At 45.0% G+C, this 23,200-nt stretch overlaps 2 protein-coding genes across 2 annotated transcripts in view; both read left to right on the top strand.

Moving 5' to 3' along the window:
* The first annotated feature begins 509 nt into the window (after window positions 1-509).
* On the top strand, window positions 510-13,963 carry LOC138954852 (uncharacterized). The gene is made up of 3 exons (XM_070326614.1): window positions 510-2,373; window positions 12,441-12,578; window positions 13,920-13,963. Exons 1-3 carry the CDS (start codon window positions 510-512, stop codon window positions 13,961-13,963), a joined length of 2,046 nt encoding a protein of 681 aa, XP_070182715.1.
* The window catches only part of LOC138954851 (uncharacterized), a 26,560-nt gene continuing 17,236 nt past the window's right edge, over window positions 13,877-23,200 (top strand). Inside the window, exon 1 of the mRNA XM_070326613.1 lies at window positions 13,877-14,223. Coding sequence (XP_070182714.1) covers window positions 14,133-14,223 — 91 coding nt within the window. The 5' untranslated portion in view covers window positions 13,877-14,132. The remainder of the gene's footprint in view (window positions 14,224-23,200) is intronic.

The following is a 23,200-nucleotide window of genomic DNA, read 5'->3' as shown; positions in this document are numbered from 1 at the left end:
GTCACCAGCCGGGAACCAACACCCTCGTCTCTGGGCAACATCAGCCTGCGGCAGCCAAGCCTGGACTCCCGCCACTTCAGAAGCCCACGGAGGTCAGGGCTTATGCCCCTTCGCATCTCCAGTCGGCCGCCGAGGATATCCGCGACACTCTTCGAGGCATCTCCAGGACCCTTGCCCAACCTGTCTCCGCTTCTCACCCACTTCCAGCAGCGGTCACAGCCACGGCTCCTACCACTACGACGATGACTACAGCCACCACGATGACGACAAGAGTCGGAGGCCAATTCGCGACCTCCTTTCGGCCTCAGTTTGTCAAAGCTGAGATTCCAAGCCACGAAGATCGTCCTCGCCAGATCTACGCGCCTTCCCGTTTCCCTCACAAATCCCTCAATCCATCAGCGAGACCTTTTCCCGGGCCTTTCCCTGGTCCTTTTCCTGCCATGACCTCCCGAGAGTCTCCGACCTATGTGCCAAACTTTGCATATGGGCCTTCTGTCATGCATCCTCCCATGCAAACACAGCAATATGACCACGCTGCAAGCTTTGCTCCTGACACTGACTACACACAGCATGGTTTTCAAGAGGCTCCGGTCACGAGCCCTTCAGACGTCTACTACGGGCAAGATGCATACCTTCCTCAGATGCAAGGCCAGCCAGCGCTCTCCGAGGGTTCTGCCCTAGCTCGTACTCTAGCTGAGGCTCTCCTGATCAACAGGTTACCGACGCAGGAGCCCACTACGTTTTCAGGAGATCCTTTGACGTACCCTCTCTGGAGGTCCTCATTCACTCTTTTGATTGAGCGGCAGGGCGTTTCTGCAGAGGAAAAGCTCCTCTACTTGGAGAAGTACTTGGACGGTCCGGCGAAGGATGCGGTCAAGGGACTCTTTCTGATCAGGGATGCCCAGGCCTATCAGCAGGCCCTTCAGACGTTGGAGGAAAGGTTCGGCAGTTCTTTCGTCGTTGCCAGAGCCTTCCGAGAGAAACTAGATGCATGGCCGGTAATCAAACCCAAAGATGGACAAGCCCTCCGCGCCTTCTCGGACTTTCTTGGACAATGCCTTGTGGCGAGCCGAGTGATAGGCCAGCTACAGAATCTTGAAGACCCAGCCTATCACAAGACACTCATGACCAAGCTTCCAGATTGGTTGGTGAGAAACTGGGTGCGGAAAGTAAACAAGACCAAGAACGAGAAGAAACGCTACCCTACCTTTGAGGAGTTGTCAGCTTTCATCAAGACAGAGGCAGACATCCTTTGCGAGCCCCTTTTCTCCTCCAGCAAATCTGCCGCCTCTTCCACCTCACAGACCGCCAGTTCAGCAGTCCCCAAGAAAACATCGTACAGTACGGATTGTTCTACTACATCTGCATGTCAAGAGTGTGACAGATGTCAGCACCACGCTAAAACTGTCCTGAGTACGAACTGCGACGAAGTCTGTCCCTTTTGTACCGTTCGTTTTCCGACCAGCTCTTCTTCTCATCCTCTACTCAGATGCCAGAGGTTCGATGAGATTCCCGTTGAGGACAGGAAACACTTCATGTACGAAACGTCCTTGTGCTTCTCCTGTGCCAGAAAGACTGACCATAGAAGTGTAGACTGCACTACCAGGGCGATATGCGACAAGTGCCAAGGCCCACATCTCACTATGCTGCATGGAGCGCCTAGCTACAGGAAGAAGATTCCCAATCAGCAACGGAATGCCCGGGGACCGCCAGATTCTTCAAGGTTTGTCTGTCTCAGTCAAGATGCCCGTGTTTCTGCCTCTGGATCAGCATTCGCGACGACCAACAAGTCAGACAGACCAGTCAGAGCTACCATGATTGTTCCGGTCAGAGTTTCGACGAAAGAGAATCCCACGGTAGAGCATACGACATACGCGCTGCTTGACACCATGTCTTGCATCTCCTTCGTTACTGAATCTTTGAGTGACAAGCTGAACACTCATTCTGAGCCAGCGTCATTGAGGCTGAACACTATGACTTCTCAGAACACTCATATCGAATGTCAGAGAGTGACCGGATTGTGTGTCAAGGCCCTCAACTCCAATGTTTCCCACAACCTGAAAACGCTCTACACGACGGACCATCTCACTAATGACACTGAGAACATACCAACATCAGAGACCGCTCGTAACATCAAGCATTTGAGTCATATTGCCAGCGAGATTCCCCCGTTGCTCGAAGGCTGCACTCCCGGGTTGTTGATTGGCTACGATCATGCAGAGCTATTCATGCCAGAGAGAGTCATCAAGGGAGACCCATACGCCGTTCTCACACCGTTGGGTTGGACGATACTGGGACAAGTGTCGCCAAAACAGTCTGTCCATGACGTGATGCACGTGTCTCTAACAGAACATTGTCTCAGCGAGTACGAAGGTGAATCAGTCACTTCCGTATATCGCACGACACTCGCCGAACCCAGCATCTCCGACCCCCTCCATGTCATGGAAAGGACGAAGAAGACCACAACGAAGAAGACCACAACGAAGAAGACCAGTACGAAGAAGACCACGACGAAGAAGACCAGTACCAGAAGACCAGTACGAAGAAGACCACAACGAAGAAGACCACAACGAAGAAGAAAGTGGCTTCTTCCCCAACGTAACGTTGCTGTCGGAGATGTCGTCGTGCTACGTGACGAAGCCGTATGCAGAGCAGATTGGCCTCTTGGACTCGTGACGGAGGTTCGCCCCAGCGACGATGGACTCGTGCGAACCTGCAAGCTGAAGACTGTCAAGGTCACCTCGAAGACGAGCCATTCCACTTTCTACTACTGGCGCCCCATCTCTAAGCTGACCGTGCTGGTGAAGGCAGACCCGGACACTCAATGACTTTCCCAGTGAACTTTACTGTTTTCGACAGACCGTTTGTGCATGTTTTGGTCTGACGTAATCCGTTCGCCTTTTTGACAGGTGGCGCTGTTTTGATTTGGGGAGAAAATTTCGTCTTAATGCAAATATTTTTTGTGACTTTGTGGTTTCTCTCCATTTGTATATATGTTTTTGGTTCCGCATTTTGGAACGAAAGCTCTTGACAGAGGCAAGCGCTTAATGAATCGGTTTTGTTTAGTCCTTCCCGCGTGCGGATGCCTGTGCTTATGATTAAGACGACTGAAGATGTTTTTCTTTTGTATTTTGTAGGTTGCGACTACAGTCTTTCATACTGAGTTGCGGGTTATGTAAAGGTGTAAGAATAATGTTGACACGATATGTTGACAGTGACGGACCGACGAAATATGATGTTACATTTGTTGAAAGAACACGTGTGATTTTTTAGATTGAGACTCATTGAGAGTGCGTTTCGAACAAGCTACGTTTTGGATAATGCCGAAAGGATTCTGTAACGTTTCGGATTTTTTTGTATTTTGAACCACGTATGAGAGTGCGTTTCGAACAGCTACGTTTTGGATAATGCCAAAAGGATTCTGTAATGTTTCGGATTTTGTTTTTGAACCACGCATGTATTCGATGATTTTTGTTGATTTTTTATGTCGACTTTTGTAAAGACTAAGATGTCTTCGAGGGGGGAATGTGAATGCCCCTGCTAAGGAGCCTTCTGTGTATTTAGATTCTTTTTGTTTTGCTTGAGTTTTTTAGTTTTGCTTCTAGCTTGACTCGCATGCGACTTTCCGTGGTGGTGGCTTTCCCTTTTTGTTCTTTCACTTTTATTATCTTATTTCACTTTTGTCCCTATTTGTTCCCATTTTGCAGCCACCTCTGTAGGTTCGCGTGCGGGTCTAGCTCGCTCTTTATCCTCTAGTTTTCTTTATTAAGTATGAGCGTCCTGGTACGACCTTTGTTTTTGTTGTACTGACATTAAATATTGTAACGAACAGACTAATTTATAAACAAGGTAGTGTGGCCGGCGTTTTTCTGATATTAATTTCATGTGCCTGTATGGCTCACGCTGGACAGCCTATGGAGTTTTTCCCCGGAGAGCACGGGACGCATGTTTTGCAACAGTAATATTGTAGTAACGCGCAGTAATTTTTAGTTCACCTCTGTGGTGGATAGCCTGTATTCGTCGTCACTTACTGGGAAGCCGTTCACGGAACAAGATGTTTTAGGATAGATAGATTTTTTTGCTCTGTTCCGGGGCCCAGTGTTTTCTGCCAGCCTCCAGTTTTGTTTTAAGTTATTTTGTAGTTCAGGTTCAGTTGCTCGCCTTGAGTCTGTTTTAGATTATTGATGCTGTCAAAGGCGAGTATCCATTTCTGACTATGTTTCTTTTATTTACCGAATTCGTGTAATTTTCGTTTTGAATCTTTGTTTGTTATGACTTTCTGTCCGTTTCTTTGTCTTCTGTCCGTTTCTGTGTCTTCTTTCCGTCTCTGTGTCTTCTGTCCGTTTCTTTGTCTTCTTTCCGTCTCTGTGTCTTCTGTCCGTTTCTTTGTCTTCTTTCCGTTTCTGTGTCCTACGTTTATTCTATGTAGGGTTTTTCTAACATATTTTTGTCTTGGTGATTTTTTATTGATTTGCCGCCATCTTGTTTCGGCCGCCATTTTGACGTCCATCTTTGATGTTTATGTTTTTAGGACACCTTTGATGTTTAGTTTGATGTTTCGAATTCTAAGTTTAGTTTTTTCTTTTCTATCAGTTTCCACCGCTCCGCGCTTCTCGCTCCGCGCTTCTCGCTCCACGCTCCGCGCTTCTCGCTCCATGCTCCACGCTTCACACTCTACTGTTCTGCACTCTCACTAAGCTAGTTCTTTCTACTTCACATTTTAGCTTTAATTCGCTTTCTAAACTTAGATTAGTTTTTCCGCCACGCTCCTATATAGGTTACTTAGCCTCTCCATAGATTTATGTTTAGCCTTTTATATATTGATATTATGAGCTGATTCCGAATTACCATGACATCGACAAGTATTCAATAAACTTTAATTAATTTTCCAATTCTAGTGTTCGTTTTGTTTTGTGAGCGCGTCGGTTCTTTATAGCACCAAAATTACATCCTCCAGAATTTATATAAGCCATCACAGAATCTTACAGCTACTCAAGGGCAAGCACAGTTACTGTATATAACGTACATGGGATTGAAAATGGTAACAACAAAACAATACTCTACAAGGCGTTGCACAAAAGCACATGTGTTTGCAGGCTGTTTTACTGAGATGGGGCATGTGTGAATTTCGTCAAATGAAATGAGTAGAGTTTACTAGTTGACCACGACGAAGATGATTGCTTCCCCGAAACTAAATATTTTACTCTAAATGTCCCAAAAACGTCAATTCTGACCCCACAGGTCATTCACATGTTACTTTAAACGACCGTGAAAAACACACTTTTCTGAGATTTTTGTTATTAAAGAAGTTCAAAAACAAAATTGAAAACAAATAAGTCCGGCCCATATTTTATCAGGGATATGATATCTCTTGTTACAATAGCAACTGTTTCCAGACCGATAGAACGTTGAAGTTTGCGGGCCAACTTCGGCCAAACGTTCGTCTGCGGTTCGCTTAGGGGCTCCGCTCACACTATATGTAACTTCAGCAGGACCGACGACGCACTGCAGTTTATCCCAGCCCGCTACACATTGCATGAAAGGAAAACAGGCAAAGTACTCGTCATAATCCCTATCGCGGCATATATATCTATCTATATATATATACGACTTGTGTCTGTGTGTGTGTGTGTGTGTGTGTGTGTGTCCTCGATGCACGCCCAAAGTTCTCGATGGATCTCTTTCAAATTTGGTGGCCATATTCAGGTACATCCCGGACACAACCTGGTCGATGAGATATTTCAACACGTGCTCTCAGCGCGCAGCGCTGAACCGATTTTTGGTTTTTCTCTGAATCCATTCCCAGTAACTCTTCCTTATCTTCTCCAGTGTTTTCAGCGTTTATCTCCCTTCCTTTGTGTGGTGTCAATCCATATTCCCGTTTCTATTTTTAGAAGGTCACTGTCGACAACGCTCAATCCATATTCCCGTTATACTATTTTTACTCTTCTCCGGTGTTTTGCGCGTTTATCTCCCTTCCTTCGTGCGGTGCGCCGGCAAAGCCGGCGTACACCCGTCCCGGCGCAGCCGGGTATTCGGCTCGACTTCTTCCCGGCGAAGCCGTACCCGGCGAAGCGGGTATTCATCAAGTATCTCTCTCTCTATATATATATATACGACTTGTGTCTGTGTGAGTGTGTGTGTGTGTCCGCGATGCACGCGCAGGGTTCTCGATGTTTGTTTGTTTGTTTGTTTGCTTAACGCCCAGCCGACCACGAAGGGCCATATCAGGGCGGTGCTGCTTTGACATATAACGTGCGCCACACACAAGACAGAAGTCGCAGCACAGGCTTCATGTCTCACCCAGTCACATTATTCTGACACCGGACCAACCAGTCCTAGCACTAACCCCATAATGCCAGACGCCAGGCGGAGCAGCCACTAGATTGCCAATTTTAAAGTCTTAGGTATGACCCGGCCGGGGTTCGAACCCACGACCTCCCGATCACGGGGCGGACGCCTTACCACTAGGCCAACCGTGCCCGTGGTTCTCGATGGATCTGTTTCAAATTTGGTGGCCATATTCTGGTACACCCCGGACACAACCTGCTCGATGAGATATTTCAACACGTGCTCTCAGCGCGCAGCGCTGAACCGATTTTGGTTTTTCTCGGGTTCCATTCCCAGTAGTTCTTCCTTATCTTCTCTAGTGTTTTCAGCGTTTATCTCCCTTCCTTCGTGTGGCGTCAATCCATATTCCCGTTTCTATTTTTAGAAGGTCACTGTCGACAACGCTCAATCCATATTCCCGTTATACTATTTGTACTCTTCTCCGGTATTTTGCGCGTTTATCTCCCTTCCTTCGTGCGGTGCGCCGGCAAAGCCAACGTACACCCGGCAAAGCCGGGTCCCCCGGCGCAGCCGGGTATTCGGCTCGACTTCTTCCCGGCGAAGCCGTACCCGGCGAAGCGGGTATTCATCTAGTATCTCTCTCTATATATATATATATACGACTTGTGTCTGTGTGAGTGTGTGTGTGTGTCCGCGATGCACGCGCAGGGTTCTCGATGTTTGTTTGTTTGTTTGTTTGCTTAACGCCCAGCCGACCACGAAGGGCCATATCAGGGCGGTGCTGCTTTGACATTTAACGTGCGCCACACACAAGACAGAAGTCGCAGCACAGGCTTCATGTCTCACCCAGTCACATTATTCTGACACCGGACCAACCAGTCCTAGCACTAACCCCATAATGCCAGACGCCAGGCGGAGCAGCCACTAGATTGCCAATTTTAAAGTCTTAGGTATGACCCGGCCGGGGTTCGAACCCACGACCTCCCGATCACGGGGCGGACGCCTTACCACTAGGCCAACCGTGCCGGTGGTTCTCGATGGATCTGTTTCAAATTTGGTGGCCATATTCTGGTACACCCCGGACACAACCTGCTCGATGAGATATTTCAACACGTGCTCTCAGCGCGCAGCGCTGAACCGATTTTGGTTTTTCTCTGGATCCATTCCCAGTAACTCTTCCTTATCTTCTCCAGTGTTTTCAGCGTTTATCTCCCTTCCTTCGTGTGGCGTCAATCCATATTCCCGTTTCTATTTTTAGAAGGTCACTGTCGACAACGCTCAATCCATATTCCCGTTATACTATTTTTACTCTTCTCCGGTGTTTTGCGCGTTTATCTCCCTTCCTTCGTACGGTGCGCCGCGGCAAAGCCGGTGTACACCCGGCAAAGCCGGGTATTCGGCTTCACTTCTTCCCGGCGAAGCGGGTATTCATCTAGTATATATATATATATATATATATATATATGAAATATATATATATATATATATATATATACTACCCCTCCCATCGTAAATATTCATTGCAACATTAATAGTCAGGAGCTTTGCCGGTGTTTCTGTTTCTGTCTTAAAAAAGATCAAATCACTTTCAACACTGTGCTCTTTTCTCTTTCAGCAAACATGGCTTACAAACCACCACCGCATTGTACTCTCTTGCGAGTCATTCAAACTGGTCGATAACAATTTTCACATTTTCAACACGTGCTCTAAGCGCGGCGCGGTGAACCGCGGTGAATACTTTGTTTCGCGATACGAATTACGAAACTAAACACTTTTTTGTTCGGCTCTACTTCTTCACTTCTTTCACTTCCGCCACACAACGACCAGCGCTTTTCTGCACAGGTAGTAGATCTAAGTATTGCAATTCGTGTACAAAATCCCTCCCATCTTCAAAATATTGCCACTAATACTACCCCTCTCATCGTAAATATTCATTGCAACCATTAAGCTCTCCAGTAGATGGTAGGTACGACTACTGTCTGTGTGTGTATCTGTGTGTGTGTCTGTCTGTTCGCGATGCACTGCCAAAGTTCTCGACGGATCTGCATCAAATTTGGTGGGCATATTCAGGTGCCAGGTGGACCCCGGGCACAAACCGCCACGCTGCATACTCTGTCTCTCGATCCACCCGGCGAAGCCGGGTATTCATCTAGTAAATAATATGCAGCGCGTCGTCTGTGCCTCTGAAACTGCGCAGGTATATTCTGCCCATTAGGGGACGGAACTGTTTGATGTCGTTTCGCTGCAAAACGTCAGCAGTTACCTACCATTCTCAAAGGTGAAGTAGGGCAAGGCAGTAATTAAGCTTATCAAGAATCTATCAGTGACAGTGTTCGGCTTATAAGGGAAATAACCATGCAAAGAGTGTTTTCAATAAATCTCAACTAGTCATAGGCTTTCCATTAAAAAGAATCAATATTATTTTTCTGGTATGTGGCCTTTTACTGCGGCTGATTTGATACATTTGTGTAGGATATTGCAGTGTTTAAATTAGCAATACATTTGGACACTGAAAACAGAAAAATAAACATGTGCAATCCGTTGACATTGTAACATCAATGTACGCTTTTGTCATTCGTAATAGAAGGTTAACTCGATAGGTGAAACATTATTCATTATTTTTTAATTGGGAATACAATTTGTTTCTGAGAATAACGCGAGAGAGAGAGAGAGAGAGAGAGAGAGAGAGAGAGAGAGAGAGCTCGTACGTGTGTGCGTGCGTGCGTGTGTCTTCTTCATACGGTTCCCTATTCCTCCAACATTTCGTATAAGACAGTCTTGTCTCAGCAGGGCCAACCCTGGGTAGGGGAGGGGGGGGGGGGGTCCTTGGTTCCGGACAGACAGACACAGAAACACCGGCAAAGCTCCTGACTATTAATGTTGCAATGAATATTTACGATGGGAGGGGTAGTATATATATATATATATATATATATACTAGATGAGTACCCGCTTCGCCGGGAAGAATTAGAGCCGAATACCCGGCTTTGGCGGGTGTACGCCGGCTTTGCCGGCGCACCGTACGAAGGAAGGGAGATAAACGCGCAAAACACCGGAGAAGAGTAAAAATAGTATAACGGGAATATGGATTGAGCGTTGTCGACAGTGACCTTCTAAAAATAGAAACGGGAATATGGATTGACGCCACACGAAGGAAGGGAGATAAACGCTGAAAACACTGGAGAAGATAAGGAAGAGTTACTGGGAATGGATCCAGAGAAAAACCAAAATCGGTTCAGCGCTGCGCGCTGAGAGCACGTGTTGAAATATCTCATCGAGCAGGTTGTGTCCGGGGTGTACCAGAATATGGCCACCAAATTTGAAACAGATCCATCGAGAACCACCGGCACGGTTGGCCTAGTGGTAAGGCGTCCGCCCCGTGATCGGGAGGTCGTGGGTTCGAACCCCGGCCGGGTCATACCTAAGACTTTAAAATTGGCAATCTAGTGGCTGCTCCGCCTGGCGTCTGGCATTATGGGGTTAGTGCTAGGACTGGTTGGTCCGGTGTCAGAATAATGTGACTGGGTGAGACATGAAGCCTGTGCTGCGACTTCTGTCTTGTGTGTGGCGCACGTTATATGTCAAAGCAGCACCGCCCTGATATGGCCCTTCGTGGTCGGCTGGGCGTTAAGCAAACAAACAAACAAACAAACATCGAGAACCCTGCGCGTGCATCGCGGACACACACACACACTCACACAGACACAAGTCGTATATATATAGAGAGAGAGAGATACTAGATGAATACCCGCTTCGCCGGGTACGGCTTCGCCGGGAAGAAGTCGAGCCGAAGACCCGGCTTTGCCGGGTGTACGCCGGCTTTGCCGGCGCACCGCACGAAGGAAGGGAGATAAACGCGCAAAACACCGGAGAAGAGTACAAATAGTATAACGGGAATATGGATTGAGCGTTGTCGACAGTGACCTTCTAAAAATAGAAACGGGAATATGGATTGACGCCACACGAAGGAAGGGAGATAAACGCTGAAAACACTGGAGAAGATAAGGAAGAGTTACTGGGAATGGATCCAGAGAAAAACCAAAATCGGTTGAGCGCTGCGCGCTGAGAGCACGTGTTGAAATATCTCATCAAGCAGGTTATGTCCGGGGTCTACCTGAATATGCCCACCAAATTTGAAACAGATCCATCGAGAACCACCGGCACGGTTGGCCTAGTGGTAAGGCGTCCGCCCCGTGATCGGGAGGTCGTGGGTCCCCGGCCGGGTCATACCTAAGACTTTAAAATTGGCAATCTAGTGGCTGCTCCGCGTGGCGTCTGGCATTATGGGGTTAGTGCTAGGACTGGTTGGTCCGGTGTCAGAATCATGTGACTGGGTGAGACATGAAGCCTGTGCTGCGACTTCTGTCTTGTGTGTGGCGCACGTTATATGTCAACGCAGCACCGCCCTGATATGGCCCTTCGTGGTCGGCTGGGCGTTACGCAAACAAACAAACAAACAACTTGAACCCCACAAGGGGCCTGCAGTGGACGGCCCTGCTAGGACCCCTGCCTCATTTGTGTACTGCTCAGTACAGTCAGTATAACACAGGTTTTATCAATACATAATATTATTCAAAGGTGCCAACAGGTAAAGATATCGTCAGCGTGACCCATTTCAAACGGTATTTGAACCACAGGCACTAGAAAGAAAAGAATTGTTAAACATTCTATCGGGGATACCCTTGACCTTGTGTCAATTACCATGTAGCTGCGTTACCCGGAAAAGTCTGTTTAAACTATGTTTTATGCAAACAACACCAGAAAAGAAATCGTGAACTGGTCAGCCTCTGCACTACCGGTTTGGATTGAACATGTCAGCTTTTCGGATAAGATCTGAATGCTAAATTGCTACAGAACACAAGTATCAAGTGATCGGTTTTTGTTGGATGTAGCCACTATTGAAATGCTTGTTTACAAAACACCTACTGCACTAACTCTTTTGTTAGACAGGACAACTTAGTTTTCGCAGATTTAGCATATTTCAAAATTTAGTACGCACATTTTTGTGTTATCAGTAAGAGAAAGATGAAAAACCAATCAATTTCTCTTTTCACCAAGTCTGGATTATTTGTTTCGATCACAGAAAAAATTATATACACACATTATAGTAAGTTCACATAAATTACTTCTCCGGCGAATTTGAGCTAAATTAGGGTAGCAACCTGCATGCAACTGAGGTCCAAAGAAAAAAAGAGCTAAAAATTAGGGATATTCACAGTAACGTGATTAAGACACACATGTAATTATTTATTGGGAAAAAGCTGTAAAAATATGATGATGAATGAAAAGAATGTCAAAAGTGGTCGATACCACAAGATGAATATTTGTGTGTGTGTGTGTGTGTGTGTGTGTGTGTGTGTGTGTGTGTGGTGTGTGTGTGAGAGAGAGAGTCTGTGTGTGTGTGTGTGTGTGTGTGTGTGTGACCAATATCTAGCGCCTATGCAGTTGCCAAGGACATCCCACTATCATCTTCTTCTCAGTCTCATTGTCTCCTTTTCGAGTAAACACGGACATTGTACATGTTCTTTTTGTGTGCACGAACTTGAACAGGTAGGCGGCGACATTTCCCGGCTACATAAATGTAGATGATAGTCTGAATGAGACACACGCATATTACGGTGTGCTATGGAGCCCTTTGTTGATCGCCTGAATAATGCACTCGAGGATACAGGTCGGGAAAGAAAATGAATGTATTCGTCGAATCCAGTCCAGGCTTACTTAACAAAAACAACAACAAAAGCAGTACACGCGAAAATTACCTCCCCCCCTACACACACACACACACACACACACACACACACAAAATGAGAGCGTATTTTGAAATCAACTCGTACCTTAGTATTCTACTGAAAAAAACCTTCATAAATAATAAAGATAAGAACAAAACAACAAATAACAATACAAAAACAATGAATATACTCAGCTAACTACTACTATACTACTTCTACATCTACTACTACTGCTACTACTTTTACTACTACGACTACTACTACTACTACTACGACTACTGGCGAACCTGTCCATGCGACCACCTCTCGAGAGCACCCAACTGCCCACAACGACCGGACGAGCCTTAAATGTATACAATTCATGCACCTATCCATAGCGACCATCTGTCTATGGTAATGTCCTTTGGGTGCTCTATACAGATTGTTTCAACTGCTACTACTCCTCCTCCCCCTCCTCCTCCTACTACTACTACTGCTACTACTACTACTACTACTACTACTACTACTACTACTACTACTACTCGACTACTAAGTACTACTACTACTACTACCAGGGCTGTATCAAGTATAATAGAGGGGTAGGGGGGAGGGGGGAGAGGTTTCAAAAAATGAGGCAGGGGTCCAGGGGCCGCCCAGACCCCGTGTGGGGTACAGTGGCGACGGTGAGGAAATATTACATTTCAATTGTTATTTTTGGGTCTGAAAATGATAATCACAGAAAAAAAGATGAGACTAGGTACATCAGGCGGCCGGGGGAGGGGGGAGGGGGGCGGATCCGGAACGTGGGGGGGGGTCAGGAACCCCCCCTCCCCCCCCCCCCCCCCCAGGTCCGGGCCTGACTACTACCACTACTGAGGACGAATTTAGGAGAACGCTTTGTGACAGTGATTCCTTTATATCTGTGCAATCGATTCCTGCATAATTATAGGACAGGACATGTCAGTTTCCTTTATTCAGGTAGAATAGAAAGGTTTTACCGTTCTACCAACTCCTACTCACACACTGCAAAGAAAGAACTCTCTGTTCATCACTTCAAGCGTCGTGTCTTCGAGTTATTAGAGTGACATCCAGGTCACAGTGGCATCAGTGGCTGTAAAAGTGTTGAATTCCCTCATACACCATAGGGGAAAAAATAGACCCACCGCGCCAGGGCTAGAATTGCAACACATGCGGATTTCAACAAATAGATAGAAAAACTGGGGCAGATAGAATGTCAATGTGTGCGCTGTACTTTTCACCTTTGCGTCTTGATAAGGACTACAATGTAGGCTAGGTGGTTTGAAAACAATGTCAATTTAATGATTACACTGAGCCACGTGTTTTCAAGCACTAAGAGTGCGTTATGCTTTTCACATTCGCATCTTGACTAACACCGAAACGCAGGGGATTAAGAAAAATACCACGTAACACACACATTGAATTCAGTTAAATAATCTCCGGGACATGGATTTAAACCCATGCTGTGTGGATAACCTACTTTTCGCCGTTGCATCCTGACAAGGAGTGATGCACAGTAGTTTGTGTGCAGAATTTGTGGCCTTTGAATCTTCAAAACAGCGTTTGTGATGCTTTCTGCCTTTGAATCTTCAAAACAGTGTTTGTGATGCTTTCTGCCTTTGAATCTTCAAAACAGCGTTTGTGATGCTTTCTGCCTTTGAATCTTCAAAACAGCGTTTGTGATGCTTTCTGCCTTTGAATCTTCAAAACAGCGTTTGTGATGCTTTCTGCCTTTGAATCTTCAAAACAGTGTTTGTGATGCTTTCTGCCTTTGAATCTTCAAAACAGTGTTTGTGATGCTTTCTGCCTTTGAATCTTCAAAACAGCGTTTGTGATGCTTTCTGCCTTTGAATCTTCAAAACAGCGTTTGTGATGCTTTCTGCCTTTGAATCTTCAAAACAGCGTTTGTGATGCTTTCTGCCTTTGAATCTTCAAAGCAGCACTGAAGTACAGAGTGTGTGCTGTTTTTTGCCTTTGAATCGGCAAAACACATATTGCTTCCACAAGAAGGAATGTCAAGGTCAAGTCGCCTAGCAGGCAGACTAATCTTCGCTCCAGCTTTCAGTCTTGGTTGTTTTCATTTTCTGTGAGTGTTTGTAGTGACTGAAAGTTTGTATGCTGTTGTGCAATGGATCGATCAGCCTTTCTCTGGATTCTAAATTCCCCACCATCGCTTCGACTAGCCATGTTTGCCGTTTGCATTCTGGTAAGACTTTCTCTTCTGTCCCTCCAGTATACCGATCACCGTACGCCATGTTTTTCATCGTGTGTGCCGCACGTGCACAACTCACCAAATCTATGACGGCTTACTAGTGCCAAAACCTGGGGTTACCCATTATCACGTGATAATTACTAATTAACGCTGTCAGTTACTGTTTTCACTCGTTAGTTACTCATTTTCACGGGATAATTAGTAATTTTCACGGGAAAATGACTAATTTTTAGTTTTGGCACTAGCAATCCGTCAGGAAGTGAGCCAAAACTAAAAATTAGTAATTAACAGGTGAAAGTTAGTAATTTTTCCGGGAAAATTAGTAATTAACACGTGAAAATGGTAATTATCAAGGGAAAATGATTCATTTTCCCTTGATAATTACAATTATGAGGTTTTGGCACTAGTAATCCCTATGACGGCTTACTAGTGCCAAAACCTGGGTTACCCATTATCACGTGATAATTACTAATTAACGCTGTCAGTTACTGTTTTCACCTGTTAGTTACTCATTTTCACGGGAAAATTACTAATTTTTAGTTTTGGCACTAGCAATCCGCCAGGAAGTGAGCCAAAACTAAAAATTAGTAATTAACAGGTGAAAGTTAGTAATTATTCCCGGGAAAATTAGTAATAAACACGTGAAAATGGTAATTATCAAGGGAAAATTACTAATTTTCCCTTGATAATTACAATTATGAGGTTTTGGCACTAGTAAGCCGTCATACAAATCGCTTGATACCGAACGCTGCCCCGACACCCACCGAGACCTTTGACCCCTGCCACGCGCGCTGGCCCTCTCAACCGCTCTTTCGTCGCTATACGCGCGAGCAGCTGATGGCAAAGAAAAGCACAGGCGCCTGCCTTGACCCTGATTTGATAACACGACTACGATGTCTCTCCATTGGATACAAGCTGCCTCGCTCTAAGCGACCCTGTCGCGGAGGCAGAAGGAAACGCCATAGCATCAGTGTTATCACCACTCGACCCCTCGTTCATCCACCCACCCCCTCGTCGTTGACCTCCACCACATCTCAAACTCTTAGTACATGGAATACCAACCTCACCAAGCCCAACCAACCTCCTTCGACAGAGATTCTTGTATGTGCTTTTAACGCCCAATCCCTTGGTAAATCCAACAAACGTACTGCTGTGAGTACTTTCATTTCTGACAATGATATTGACGCTATGCTGCTGACCGAAACCTGGCTCCGTTCTGCGGGTGATGAGGCGAAGCTCCAGGATCTTTCTCCGCCGGGTTATTCCGTGCAGTCCTTCGCTCAGGACTCGCTGGGTGTGGCTGGTAGAGGTGGTGGTATAGCCTTCGTCTTCAAAGACTCTCTGAAGAAACATTGCACCGTCACACAATCACCTCTGAACCACCCCACCTTTGAGGCTGCTACTCTGACTATGACCGTTCAGGATTCTAGAATCAACATCGCCTGTGTCTATAGGCCACCTCCAAGCAAGAAGAATAAGCTCACGAACACTATGTTTTTCGACCAGTTTCCAGACTTTCTTGAGCATTGTGATTCTTTGCCTGGGAAAACTCTTGTGATGGGTGACTTTAATTTTCATTTTGAAAATGCTGATGACTCCAACACCAAGAAACTCTCAGATTTGTTCGACATGTTCAGTTTTCACCAGTCTGTTGACTCTCCGACTCATAAGCATGGTCACATGTTAGATTTAGTCATTCATCGCCCTTCTGATGCCATTGTCAGTTCATGTTTTGTCAGTCACGACCTTAAGTCTGACCACAACGCCGTATTATGTCGTCTAAATGTTCCAAAGCCTGTGTCTGCCCCTGTAACAATAACTTTTCGTAGCATCAAGAAGATTGATAAGGAGTCTTTTAGACATGATGTAGCTGGTTTATCTCAAGATTGCTCTGTCACTGAATATAACCAGACGTTGCGCTCAATTCTTGATAGGCACGCCCCTCTCTGCCAACGCACGGTTCGTCAGCGGAAATCTAACCCGTGGTTCAGTAGCATCTCTGAGCAGTTTGGCAAACTGAAACGTGAACGTCGTCAGGCGGAGAGGTGCTGGCTTAAATCCAAACTCACTGTTCACAAAGAGATTTTTGAAACCATCAAACGCAAAGTAAATGACTTAGTTGAAGGCGCTAAAACTGCTTTCTTCTCTGCCCAGATTATAGGTAGTAGAACATGCAAAGAACTTTTTCAAAATTTCAATTCTCTGCTTGGCAAACAGACGGTTTCCAGCCTCCCCACCACCCATGACTCAAAGGACCTGCCAACTGTATTTTCTGACTACTTCACTGAGAAGATCGAAACCATCAGAAATAGCTTTCCTCCACCAGTGGCTTCGCCTCCGGCTTCACAATTCTCTGGTTCTTTGTTGGATAGCTTCACTCCTGTATCTGAGCAGTTTGTTTTGAAGATCTTGAAGAACACAGTGCCAAAGTCTTGTGAGCTAGACCCCATCCCCACCAACTTGTTTTATGAAAACCTTGACCTTTTTCTTCCCATCATAACCAACATAATCAACTCTTCTCTCACTTCTGGCACTGTGCCAATGGACTTGAAAACTGCAGTAGTTAAACCTTTGATCAAGAAACCATCTCTGGATAAAAATCAGTTGAAAAACTATAGGCCTGTTTCCAACTTGCCATTCATTTATAAAATTCTGGAAAAAGTAGTGCTTAGTCAGCTTCTCTCCCACCTTGAAACCAACAACCTCTGCAACCCTCTTCAGTCAGCGTATAGGGCTGGCCACAGCACCGAGACTGTTTTGCTTCGTGTTGTGAATGACATTCTTTCTGCTCTGGATAATGATGACCTATAGTTCTGCTTCTCTTGGATAACTCAGCTGCGTTCGATACGATCGATTACTCTGTTCTGCTCTCTCGTCTCGAATCTGTTTTTGGCATTCACTCTACCGCTCTTCACTGGTTTAGTTCATATCTACAGGGCCGTAGTCAGTATGTGTCTGTCAATAATCTCTCATCTCCTCCATCTCCTCTCTGTTTCGGCGTTCCCCAGGGATCAGTTCTAGGCCCAGTTTTATTTGTACTATACACCACTCCTCTCTCTGCCGTCATCAAGCAACACGCAGTCAATCACTACCTCTTTGCAGACGACACACAACTCCAACAAGCATGCAAGCCAACAGAAATCCAAGCGGTGACGCACACTCTCCAAAACTGCACTTCAGATATTAAATCATGGATGACAAACAATATGCTCAAGTTAAATGATGACAAGACTGAATTTCTTCTTTTCTCTGGAGCTTCCTCTTCGACCACTTCCCTTCCAGCCTCCATTACAGTAGGTTCTAGTGACATTTCTCTCTCTGATAGTGCTAGGAATCTTGGGTTCATCATGGACTCCCACCTCTCAATGAAACAACACATCAAAAAAGTCTGTCAGACATGCTACTTTGAGATCAGAAGAATAGGTTCCATAAGAAAATTTCTCACTGTTGATGCCACTAAAACTCTCGTTACATCCTGCATTCTGTCCAGATTAGATTACTGCAACTCCCTTCTCATAGGCTGCCCTGACTCCACTCTCCAACCCTTGCAAAAAGTACAACACTCTGCTGCACGTCTCATTTTCAGAGCACAGCATCGACAACCCTGCACTCCTCTCATGAAAGAACTTCACTGGCTTCCTGTATCTGAACGTATTAGGTATAAAGCTGCCTGCTTCTGCTATAATATCATCTCTGAATCGGCACCTGCCTATCTTTCTGAACTGGTCTCCCTCTACACTCCCTCTCGCACCCTTCGTTCTTCTGATGATGCTCGACTTCTCCGTCAAGGTCGCTTTAAACGCAAGGCTCATGGCTTCCGCACGTTTTCGTACTATGGACCTCAGTTATGGAATTCACTCCCCTTTCAATTACGTCACTCTCCATCCATTTCATCTTTTAAGTCCAATTTGAAAACTCACTTGTTCCAACAACACTACGGATAGTTCCTTAGTATAGAGTCTGGGGATGTGAGATGTGCATGATGTGTTGTTTGAATCTGACAGTGATTGTATGATTTTTGTATACATGTATTGTTGTCACGCGCTTTGAACTTCTGATAAGGCGCTTTATAAATGCCCGTTATTATTATTATTATTATCATTATTATTATAAGACCGGGTCACGACAATCTTGATCCTCGCAGTTGTGCGTATGCGGGATATATAATTATTACAACCGTGGGTGCTTGTTCCCTGGATCTTGTGCGTGCCAAAAATGAGGTACAGACAATATTGAATATGCAGTGTGTGTGTGTGTCTGTGTGTGTGTGTGAAGTCGGAAGGATGTTGTACTATTTATCTCATCTTTTCATCACCCGGGCGATGATGTGTGTTTGATTAGGTGAGCGTTTTATTAAAAAAAACCGATTTTTTTATTCGGTTGACGAACTGTGTCTCGTGTATAAATCACTTGAATTTTCGGTTTCTTGCCTTGGGTTACCGTTGTATGTATGTGCATGTTCAACCATTTGAGTGTAATGTTATCATTCTATTTTTCCGTTGTGTCGATTGTCAAGTCAACATTCTCATTCTCATTCGATTCGCTATCGTATATCAGACCTGTTTACCCCCACCCCCCCCCCCCCCCCCCCCCCCCCCGAAATGAAAATCAGGAATGCAGCTGGTACTTTTCCGTAATTTGAGGCATCTTTGAGTAATCTTTTTTTATCAACCATAAACCAGCTCGAAAACGATTAAACGACACGTTTATTCGCGCGCTACCATGCAAAACAAGTACAAAATTGATAACCATGTTTAACAGTATTGTACTACACACACAGAAGCTCGATGACACACACACACACACAAACACACGACACCTGATATATAATATGCAAGTTAACTAAGACAAGTTTACTGTATCTAAAAAAAAACCAACCCCACAGTAGGAGCAAGAGAGCTAGAGGGGGGGGGGGGGGGGGGGTACAACCTGGGGTTGGGGGGGTCTGGCTGAAGAATTTTAGCTATTTTATTAACAATTTGTAGCTTGTCCTTGATTTTAAACATGATAAATTGGTGTCAGCAGCCACTCATTATTTCTTTTAAAGTTAGTATTAAATAATGGCAATTTATCTTCATTGATATCTGCTCCCGACAACAACAATTTCACAGACAGAAAATGTCTTTAGTTTTTTTTCCCACAGACTGAATTTTGTTTTGTTTTTTTGCTTTTTTGACAGCAGGGGGGGGGGGGGGGGGGGGGGTCCGGAACCCCTGTAACATCCCCCACCCCCACCCCTCCGCCCTTGGACTAGTTACAGTCACTTGAAGATGCATGACTGTGAACAAAACCACCTTACATTCTGTCACATCAGACATCCTGCATTAAAACCAGTCATGATAACTCTCTCCAGAAGCTACCTTTAATTTTAGAGGACCGATTCGTTTATTTCATTTAAACATTATTTTTGTTGTAAGTTTTTCGATTCAAAGAACTGTGATCTTTGCTATATTGGAGAAATATTAATGGAGATCAGTTTTAGGCTCAGAAAGACTTGAATTTCGGCAACAGCCAAGTAACTGATGAGCGCGACCATAGACCTACATCTATGTCTCTGGCGCGACTGACCGTAGTGAGAGATCGGTTCGCAGGTCTGAGAGATTCTGTGGAAGTAGAGACCTAGGTCAAATAAACTCGATGCGAAGCAGGCTCATGTTTTGCCAAACATAATTTCGTGTTTTTGTTTGTTTCCATGTTCATTTGTGTACTGCATTGTGTTAAAACTAATGCTGCGTCTAACCTCGGGACACGTGCCGCGACGTGACTCGTAACTGACTAGCTTTGTTGTTGCACTCATCTCAAGTTGATCACCAAAATGAATGTGGTTCGCTCTTCTTAAACTTCACCAGACACCGCCACTTGACTTAATAGTTTTGCCGATATTTCTGTACAACTTTCGCTTTTTTGGTTGGCATTTCGTCCCCACAGGCCTTATAATTATTACCCTTCGGACCAATGTCGATCTCAAATCCGCGGAATCCGACAAATACCTTGCTATGCACATGCGCAGAAAAGGCTGTTTCGGTCAGCCTTGAAATCACAGTCCTGGTGACTACCACAATTTCGACTTCGAATTTTCACGCACGAAAAAGGTTCTCTCGACCGGAATTTCCGGAATTTTCGGTAGTATTCCGTAATACCGGAATTTAGACCCCAAATCCGTAATAATTCCGGACAATCCGGGAGGGTAAACAGGTCTGGTATATGATTGTGTGTGTAAGCTCCCGTATGATTGCCTTGTCTGCTTGTGTGTGTGTGGTGTGCATGTGTGTGTGTGTGTGTGTGTGTGTGCGCGCGCGTGTGTGCGTGCGTGCATGTGTGTGTGGATTGGGGGATGGGGTTGGGGGGGGGGGGACGATTTGTCGGACAATTGCTATCACTGTTGTCAGGTTAGACATTGATTCAGATTGTCATACTGAGACGCAACAGTTTATTTTGTTCTCGCAGGGTTGGACCAAGTGTATGAGAGGAATGAGGAAGGGTTGTGGGGAGGGGTGTGTGGAAATGAGGCACGGGTCAGTGCAGGGGCTGGCCAGGCGATGGCTCGAGGGGAATGGGGGGGTAGACCCCCCCCCCCCCCTAGATTTGGTTGCAATGTAACATTTGAAAGTGGTATTTTTGGTCTCTCCATAAAAATGCATTTGTCGTAGAGAGAGAGAGAGAGCAGGAGGGGGGGGGGGGGGGGGGAGAGAGATTGCTTCGTGCAAAGTATCCTTATCAATATCCAACAAGAACGTGCTTGCTCTTTTAGTGTCGGTTGTCTGCTTGCAATTTACTGTGTCACGATTTCAGTCATTGCTGCTGCACGCAGCTCATCTATTCTGCAAATCGATCCTGACTTGTGGGTGTGTCTTTTTCGCGTGGTGTTGTGTTGCCCCATTATCGAGAGGTTCTGAATACGTTGCATTGTGTAGGCTATCTACTCTTGGCTCATATCTACTGAGACACCTTCGCTTTCAAGTTAGTTGACTACGTGGTATTTGTTGAATGAAAGGGGTGCGTGATTATATCGTCCATGTGTGTCCAAACTGTGGCCCACTGTATTCACACATGGCAGTTTGTAGCGTCTCTATAGATTTGCAATAGCATGTTTAAGCTTACTTGTGTACTTCTGAATCTAAATTAAAATAGATGACTGCTAGTGACACAAGCCGAGTGGCGGTTGGCTTCAAAGAAACTGTAGCGATTTGCAGAAACTTCGTCTGCTTGGGCAATGATAAGGCCTAAAAAAAAAATAGGTGTGGTTACGGTAACCCGACCTACCCTAATTTTAGGGGCCGATCCTATAACTTTTTATTACATTTGTCAAAACAAAACAAACAAGAAGGGCAAAGCCCATACGACTCACATGCTTGACCTTGACCTTTACATGACCTTGACCTTCAGGGTCAAGGTCAAATAACTAAACCTAGCAATGACATCATACACTAAGAACTGCTTTACACATTTTTCCTACCAAAATACATGTGACCTTGACCCAAGGTCAAGGTCATCCAAGGTCATGCAACACAAAGCTGTTAATTCAATACATAGGAAGTACAATGGTGCTTATTGGCTCTTTCTACCATGAGATATGGTCACTTTTAGTGGTTCACTACCTTATTTTGGTCACATTTCATAAGGGTCAAAGTGACCTTGACCTTGATCATATGTGACCAAATGTGTCTCATGATGAAAGCATAACATGTGCCCCACATAATTTTTAAGTTTGAAACAGTTATCTTCCATAGTTCAGGGTCAAGGTCACTTCAAAATATGTATACAATCCAACTTTGAAGAGCTCCTGTGACCTTGACCTTGAAGCAAGGTAAACCAAACTGGTATCAAAAGATGGGGCTTACTTTACCCTATATATCATATATAGGTGAGGTATTCAATCTCAACAACTTCAGAGAAAATGGGAAAAATGTGAAAAATAGCTGTTTTTTAGACAACATTTATGGCCCCTGCGACCTTGACCTTGAAGCAAGGTCAAGATGCTATGTATGTTTTTTGGGGCCTTGTCATCATACACCATCTTGCCAAATTTGGTACTGATAGACTGAATAGTGTCCAAGAAATATCCAACGTTAAAGTTTTCCGGACGGACGGATGACTCGGGTGAGTACATAGACTCACTTTTGCTTCGCATGTGAGTCAAAAACCGAGTGCAGAAAACGCAATGAAAGCGAAAGCGCTCGAGTTGCACACTTATTTCCCTGTCAAGTAGGTTTAATTTGTACACATTAGAAAAAAAAGTTTAAAAAAAAAAAGTGATTGCCTACCTTCCTACCCTATTTTTTTTTACTATGTTACCGTAACCATACCTATTTTTTGGGGGGCCTAATATGCAGCTCATGTGATGTGATGGTAGCACTCTCGTGGCAGTAGCCTATCCTTTGAACACTCAATCTGCACAGGCACAGCAACAAACAGTATCAAATGTTCAGAAATCTCAGTCGACTGGCATCCCCCAAAAAGGGGAAAGCTGCATGGTTTTCGATAGCCTAATTCCCCGCTATCAAGTGAAAAGAGCTGCATCTTACTAACGCACTGGTCAAATCACAGACCCACCTCTCTTGACTTACATCCGGGCTCCCTACTTTCAAACCTTAATTAGTCCTGACATTCACATCTATGGTCCTGATGATTAAATTTGCTTTCGGTTTTTTTTTTAACAATGTTTGGATCAGAAGCTGTCCATTTTTTCTTTAGATTTTGAAAGTTCAGTCTAGCACTATAACGAGGCTTCAGACAAATATTTGATCGCCACGAAGAGCACCTTGGTTGATCTCTATAGCAGCGGTAAGTTTTCAAACGCAAGGATTTATGTACTGTGTGTACAGTGTAAAAGCCTGGCGGTGTCTGTGATCAGAAACTAATGGTTTAGGATGGGCGGTTTGACCTTTCAAATGATATAATGCTGTTTATGATCTGTGACTTGAGATATTCATAAAAGCGGTTGAGTCACTTTGTTTAGATCATACCTCGT

Source organism: Littorina saxatilis, unplaced genomic scaffold, assembly GCF_037325665.1.
Source record: "Littorina saxatilis isolate snail1 unplaced genomic scaffold, US_GU_Lsax_2.0 scaffold_952, whole genome shotgun sequence".
NCBI classification, from domain to species: domain Eukaryota; kingdom Metazoa; phylum Mollusca; class Gastropoda; order Littorinimorpha; family Littorinidae; genus Littorina; species Littorina saxatilis.
The sequence above is the reverse complement of the archived record's forward strand: the minus strand, read 5'-3'. Positions and strand labels throughout refer to the sequence as shown.